Source organism: Phalaenopsis equestris, unplaced genomic scaffold (assembly GCF_001263595.1).
Source record: "Phalaenopsis equestris unplaced genomic scaffold, ASM126359v1 Scaffold000188, whole genome shotgun sequence".
NCBI lineage: Eukaryota > Viridiplantae > Streptophyta > Magnoliopsida > Asparagales > Orchidaceae > Phalaenopsis > Phalaenopsis equestris.
The window spans coordinates 266,765-274,526 of NW_018164630.1; the positions used below are offsets into that span (position 1 = coordinate 266,765).

The window sequence follows — 7,762 nt, forward strand, 5'->3', positions numbered from 1 at the left end:
TTTTTAACGAGCCAAACATGAGTTGTTCGCGAACAATGAGTTGTTTTGATAGCCCTAGTTGGAGGCTATATATGTGACCGTAGTTGTAACACTTGAAACACATCTCTTTTTCAGTTGTCTGAATCATGATGAATGTGTGTTGTGTTTTGGGGTTATGTCGAGTGTTTAATATTCTTATGAGTTTATGATTGTCGAGAAGAGGAGAGCTTTACATCTGGATTGAGTGAATATAGTTAGTGTGAATGTTATATTTTATTAAAAGAAGATATTAAATTATTGTCGAACTGATTAATGGTTTTTGATAGAATATTCTCTAGAAGGCTTGAGCTTTTGGACATTAAAAATAATATGATATTAACATTGTTTATTGTTATTATAATTTCTATTTTTGTGTTATTTTGTGATATGTGAAGTATAACTCTTGATGTAGTATAATAATAGAGCTCTCGTTTTTTTTATTTTTTTTTTAATGTTGAAATCTATTTATGTTATTCTATTTGAATTATTTTTGAAACCGTTGACTTATAATCAACATATGCATATAAGGGCATTACAAAAAAAATTTCAAAAACAATTGCAGCACAGTAGATCATTCAAACAGACATATTTTTTCATCTACACTTAATTTTTAACAATAGTCTATCATAAAGTCAGGTTCACAACTATTTATTGAACACAATTGCACCTGCCTCAAACACACTATTAGAGTCAATGAATTTTTCATCCATTCAATTGCATTGAAATGAATTTATACATGAATATTTTTAAAAATCTTATATGTATTACTTTCTTCACAGCAAGGTACTCAAATGTAATTTTATAATAATTGGAAAATGGTTTATGAGACTACCTTTATGATAGGTACTTATTGATGTGGGGGAATATTCATAACATGTATGATATTATATGAACTATCTTTAACAATATTATCAATTTTCCTTAATAATTAGCATGAATATAAATTAGGTTTAAGGAAAGTTAAATATATATTGTGCATAAAATCTAAGATTTTAGTTTTGTATGAATTCATTCATAATTTTGAAATGATAAAAAAAAAACAAATTCTCTGCTAAAATTTGTTCGTCAGATGACTATCAAGGGGGGACAAGCCTCTTTGGTTCAAAATATTTCAACAATTTAAAAGAACTAGTTAGAGGAGGAAGGCAAGTGAGATGGCGTAATTTAAAGGATGAACAATTAGGAGTATCCTAATTCAAAGAGAAAGAGTGAACTAATGGAAGAATGACTCCAAGATTTGAAACTAAATGATGAGAGAAGGGTAGAGATGGGACTTCAATCAATGAGGCAAATTTCTTGTGCCCATGAGATGAAGAGAAAACATTAGCTATGCAGAATTGGGACAGCTTTGCATTCTAATAGCAGAGATATGTGATCATTACGATGGAACTAGGTTAAGCACGTTGAAAAAGCCATACAAGTGGATAATGAATGATAGTGGATTGCCATTTGAGGTGAAAATGAGCCAAACTTGAGTAAGCTCAGAGTATGTCCTTGTTTTATACCTTAAAAAATAATGTGTTATAAAGTGTTCATTATCTTAATGTTTGGGTTCGATTCATATAAATTGAAATGGGCTTGCGCATTCTAAGTCAATTAAGCTCAAATTTCCTTAAAAAGTTTATAAATTTTGTCAAAGAATATATACAAATAACCGTTGTTATAAAATTTTTATAATTACAATATTAATTTATAACTCAAATTATACTATACAAAATTAATAAAAAAACTATAAAATTATGATTAACATCATAATTCCTTTAAAATTCATTTTAATTTAATGATCTCTCCAATCATTTTTTGTTATATGCAATCTCATTTAATTTTAGAAGAGAATCTTCTTAAATAAAAACAAGGAACAACTCATTGAAAGTCATTTGAATTTATTAAAGAATTTTTTTCATAAACAATTACCCATTGCTCCAAATAGATGAAATTTAAATTTAGTTGAAAGTGTGGAGGCTAATTTAAATTTAAGCTTCCCTTATGATTAGATTTTTCATAATAGTTAAATTACTTTATTTTGACACAATAACTAGTAAGAAACGAGTTCTATCATATTTATATTATTTTAACTTAATCATGATTATTGCCTAGTCAAAAAGTTTGAAAAAATAATCATTTTAGCTAGCACACCAATCCGTTAGAACAATAGCGTAGTGCTAAACAACAAGTTAAGGGCTCATTTGGGACGGTGGTGAATGTGAGTTGTAGTTTGCACTACATTGCTTAAGTGTTTGACAAAATTGTAATTTGCCTTATTTCTAAAGAAACTGGTACTGAGAAAGCTATGTTTTACAACATCGGCTAAGTGTGATGAATGTCAAAATGTTGCAGTCTAATTTAAGAGAAAAAAAAATTGTAATATCCACTGTAACTACTTGAATAATAGCTTTTCTGCAGTAAATTCACTGTTGCTTCTTCATACAACAACAACGGTCCTAAAAAAACCCTAAGTCTCTAACAAAAACTAAATAATAAATAAATGTAAGAAAAAATCTAAATGAAATTACTCTATGCTCCAATAAATAGAGTGCAATACAATAACAAAAACAACTAAATAAAACATCGACAATAACAGTGAATAAAATATTAAATACAAGTGACAACAATAAATAAAAACATTAATAAAAAATAAAAAAAATAAATAAACTAAATTAAATAACTCCATGCTTATGCTAATGGAATACACAAGTATAACAATGAAAACTAAACTAAAAAACAAAAACATCAATACATAAGCCAAATAGAAGTAGCAATGGCAAATATGAAACACTAATAAATAATAAATAGATGAAAAAAAACAATACTAGACTAAAGCAAATAGAGTACACAATAATAATGACATCTATAAATAAGAATATTCTAAACTAAATAAGAATAATAATAATGAATAAATTAAAAATTAAAAGTAACAACAAATACAAAACATAAATGGAGAGTAAAATAATGTTGCATGTATAACTGCTCCCGACTTTAATAAGGCTACAAACATTATATATCATCTCAAAATTTAAATAAAGCCTAAGAAGTCAAACTCAAATCTATTAATAAAATGTATCAATCTATTAAGAAATGGGAGTAAATCACATTTTAAATCAAGAAGCAAGAAACATGTGAAGTAATATACTAATATCCTCATAATTTCAAGCACAATATTATGAAATCAAAGTAGAATTGGTGAAACTAGTAGACTTTTATGTGATCAACTCTTTTAATTATTTAAAATTTTAAATAAATAAAAAGGAAACTAAAAAAATATTATAAACTATTTAAGATTTTAAATAAATAAAAAGAATACTCAGACATGAAATTTGATATTAAACTAACCCGTCCAACTGCTCAAGCATGCAAACAATAAGAAATGCCAAATGAAAACCAACCCCTTACAAGCTTCATTTTTTTGGGAACTTCTACATGATTATCATTAGCTTAGCACACTCAAGGAAAGTAATAATTAACATGATAAGTAAATGATGAAATTAAAAGAAAAATAATATAAAATTATTGTTAAGGTGCAAGGCTAAAACTCTAAAACCATAACTCAAGCAAGACACATTTTAACTTACATTTTATCCCACAAATACACGTACAAATATTTATATACACTTTCATCCTTCCACACATATTTGCATATATACCATATTCATATATTTCCATATGTACCCCTTAAAAACCACTCTTTCACATTTACCCCCCTCCAACGTTTACTCAATACAACAATATATACCACTATCACTTCACACGTACTTAATAATATATATATATATATATATTGATATATATATATGTATGTATGTATGATATATGTATCATCACTCATCTTTGGGCAACAGCTTATAAAAGTACTCTTCAAACCTGTCCATCTCTTCACCCTGCAACGCGACCAAAACATTCACCCCGTCCTCCGCCCCACCAATGCTCGGAAGCAGCAGTGCCACATCTCTCTTGGGGTCTGCCACGGGACACGTGTACAGCGCCTTCCCCCACGGAAAGTCCACGTCAGCAAAACCCAATCTCCACCAAGACGACACAAACATGTCCCCTTTCGGAAGCCCGCGGTACACCGCACCCCAATCAATAACAGACCTCGCGTACTCATCATCCATTCTCTCCGCACCCTTCGCCACCGCCTCCACCAACTTCCCAAACTCCCCGCCCGCCACTTCTTCCCGCGCCGCCGCTCCGTACGCAGTCAAAACCGCATTTCCGGCATACCCCGGCGGAAGCGGCGGCGAAACTTTTTTTCTTATGTCGACGGCGTAAAGCACCATGGAAGCCCTCTTGAGGTCCTCCGGCGAACTTTCCGGTAATAAAGATCGCATCTTGCAGCGCCAGAGATGGGCGACGACGACGTTGAAGCTTGTGGCGCGGGTGGCGCGGGGTTGTACGAGGAGCTTCAGGGAGGAGATATCGGCGGCGGAAAGGCGGAGGAGTTTGAAGCGGAGGTTGGAGGGAGAGGGTTCGGCTTCGAGGATGGTGGAGAAGAAAGGTGTTTCGATGAGTTCGGGGTGGGAGAAGGTGACACGTGGAGGGGAGCGGGTGGAGAGGAGGTGGCGATTGGTGAAAGGTGGGATGGGAAGCGGGAGGCGGTGGTGGTCGCCGGCGGCGAGGAATGCGAGGTTTTGGAGGAAGTTTTTGAAGCTTATGCCGTCGAAGGTGACGTGGTTGTTGGAAATGCCGAGAGCGAAGCCGCCGCATTTGAAGAATGTCAGCTATTTTTAAATATAAATGAAAACAAAAATTTAAAAAAAATTTATCCTTGATAAAAATTATACGATAAATTTGAGCTTTTTAGCATGACCCAATTAGGGCGGTCAAAATGACTCCTTGTTCACGAACAACTCGTGTTAAGCTTGTTAAGAAACTCGTGTTTGATTTGTTCGTTAAGTTAACGAGCCGAACACGAACAAAGATTTGTTTGTTCATATTCGACTCATTTTAACTCGAAATGCTAATCAATTATATATATTTATATATATAAATTTTATGAGTATTATTTTTAAAAAATTAATTGATTACATATAATCAATTAGAAAAATTAATTAAGAAAAATAGAATAAAAACTATTAAATTAGATTCAAATGATGTTTAAATATAAATAATAGTTTTTCAATCTTGTCCCAACCCTTGTCAAAACAAGTATTTGTTCATATAGGGCTCGTTAAGCAAACGAGCCGTACACGAACACAATTTTTTAGCTCGAAATATAAATGAGTTTTTCAATCTTGTCCCAACCCTTGTCAAAACAAGTATTTGTTCATATACTTTGTTCATATAGAGCTCGTTAAGCAAATGAGCCGTACACGAACACACTTTTTGAGCTCGAAATATAAAAAAGCGACAGCTCGTGTCGCTTTAGCTCGACAGCTCGTGTCGCTTTAGCTCGTGTTCGGCTCGTTTACACCTTTAGCCCGAATATATATTTTTTATAAAATAATTAATTTTTGACACTTTTTTTATAAAATACTTAATTTAAAAAAAATTACCACAATATCAAAATCATATTTTTAACGCACCTGAAATGAGCACAGAAACCGGTCCTCCATCTTCAGCCCCTCTCGCACCGCTCCGGCAGCCGCGAGCTGCCGGAAAGCCGGATTTGGATACTCCAATTCTCCAATTTGGTCCAACCTCAGCTCACTTTCAGCCACCAAGAACTCCACACCAGCAGAATTACAATCAATCTCCAACCTCCCTTCCTTCCCCTCCAACCTGATCAGCCTGCCGGCCAAAAAATCATAAGGCACGAGCACTCGCTTGACCGCAGACCTGAGCTTCTCCGCTACAGTCTCCGGCGGAAAGTCGGGATTTGCGGCGAAGAAGTGGATGGTTTCGACGTTGAAGTTGAGGATTTGGTCGATGTTGGAGAGGAACAGTGTGGAGCGGCTCTCCATCGGACCGGAGGGGTGGAGGATGGAGGAGCTAAGGATGGTGAGCTTAAAGTCTTGTAGGAGAGGGATGTCTCCGTTCCCTACCGCATGACTGCCCATTGCTGGCTAAACCTGGTTTCTCTTTAGGTTTGAAAGCTCTGCAAGCAAAACTATGTATATATATATATATATACATTTAAAATCAAATCGATATTTGGCGAGACACAAACCCAAATATGGATTTCTCATGCGCTCAAGGCCAATGATAAGAACCCTGCGTGATGTGCTTATAATTCAACCCCCACGTTCCACGGGTGGGATCAAGTTAGAGGGGACTTACAGTGACCCTGACAAAAAATAAAAATAAAAAATAATATATATATATATATAGCGCAAATAAAGGCATGGTAGAGATGAGTTAATTTTTTCTTTCCGGACAATTTTATGTGCGCGCGCTCAAATAAAGGCATGGGAGAGATTAGTTAATTTTTTTTTCCGGACAATTTTATGTGTGGACTATGAGTAATATACCGTCTTCTATGTAGGGCTGTCAATTTGGCTCGTTATTCATGAACAACTTGTGTTCGGCTTGTTAAACAGCTCGTGTTCGGCTCGTTAGGCTTAACGAACGAAGCCCGCCCCCCCCCCCCCAACCATGGCTCGCGCGGCTGCCAAACCAGCGCGCCAAAACACGACCAACAGTTTGTTCGCTCGTGTTCGGCTCGAAATGACTCGAAAAAAAAAATATAACTTTTTATATAACAATATATTACATATATTATTTATATAATAATATATTATATATATTTACGTCTAAGCATAAATCATAACACCTCATGTGGCAATGTGATTAGTGTGTTCTTTTGTATATATTTGATCCAGGTTTGAATCCCACACTTTAGATCTATTTTTCTCAATTTTAGTTTAACGAGCCAATTTCGAACCGAACACAAACACAAATATTTAAATCGAGCCGAACACGAATACACTGTTCACGAGCCGATTTCGAACACGAGTTATTTCGAACGAGCCGAACACGAGCCAAGCCTGAACTCGCTCAAACTCGACTCGTTTACAGCCCTACCGCTATGCTATATCCGGCCCACCTAAAACCCAGAACACACTCGAAATAACCCTGAAAATTGAAATATGGTTCAGAGCAAACTATTTACATAAAGTCACTGTCGGCATTAACTTTGAGCGGCAAGTGGCGTCCACCAAGCTTTAGAACGCCGAAGATTTAGCTGACGCATAATCAGCAAAACAAATGTCCTGAAAACAGTTAAATTTAGTGAGACATATTGCTGAAACATTATAGGATTGCAGCTGCAGCCACCGAAGCGTATTTGGTGTAGTGATATTTTAAAAATGTAACTGATCTGTTTGGGTAAACTGTATTTTGGCAGCTTATGCGTTTTCAAAATACTGAAAACAATGTTTTCACACCGCACCTGTCTAGGTGCGGTGTCAGTTTTCTGGCTGCGGTATGACTTTTTCAAAAAAAATAAGAATTTGTAATAGCTAGCGGACCTAACTTATCAACAAACTATTCAATAAGTTGTAACTGCTCCAAACAGACCCTAATTCTGTATTCACATAAGGAATAGTATTGTTAATTGTGTATTAGTATTATTCTTTTTAATAAATTACATTATGCTGCGGCTTCAGAAAAAAAATTATAATTAGCTTCTAATTAATGAGAACTATTGCTACCAGATTTGAGGTGGCTTTAAAAGGTGAATTATTAAACCATTCTCAAAAGGCGTGGCTTGATTTATGTTCATATAATTTAATCATTTAAGTTTTTTTTTTTTTTTTTTTTTTTTTTTTTTTTTTTTTTTTTGGGAAGGTTTTTTTTTTTTTGGTTTTTT

At 34.4% G+C, this 7,762-nt stretch overlaps 1 protein-coding gene across 1 annotated transcript; it reads right to left on the bottom strand.

Moving 5' to 3' along the window:
- Nucleotides 1-3,621: 3,621 nt before the first annotated feature.
- LOC110022365 (omega-hydroxypalmitate O-feruloyl transferase) lies at nucleotides 3,622-6,069 on the bottom strand. The gene is made up of 2 exons (XM_020721256.1): nucleotides 5,538-6,069; nucleotides 3,622-4,733 (listed from the first exon to the last, which is right to left on the bottom strand). Exons 1-2 carry the CDS (start codon nucleotides 6,009-6,011, stop codon nucleotides 3,834-3,836), a joined length of 1,374 nt encoding a protein of 457 aa, XP_020576915.1. The 5' UTR covers nucleotides 6,012-6,069; the 3' UTR covers nucleotides 3,622-3,833.
- Nucleotides 6,070-7,762: the final 1,693 nt, after the last annotated feature.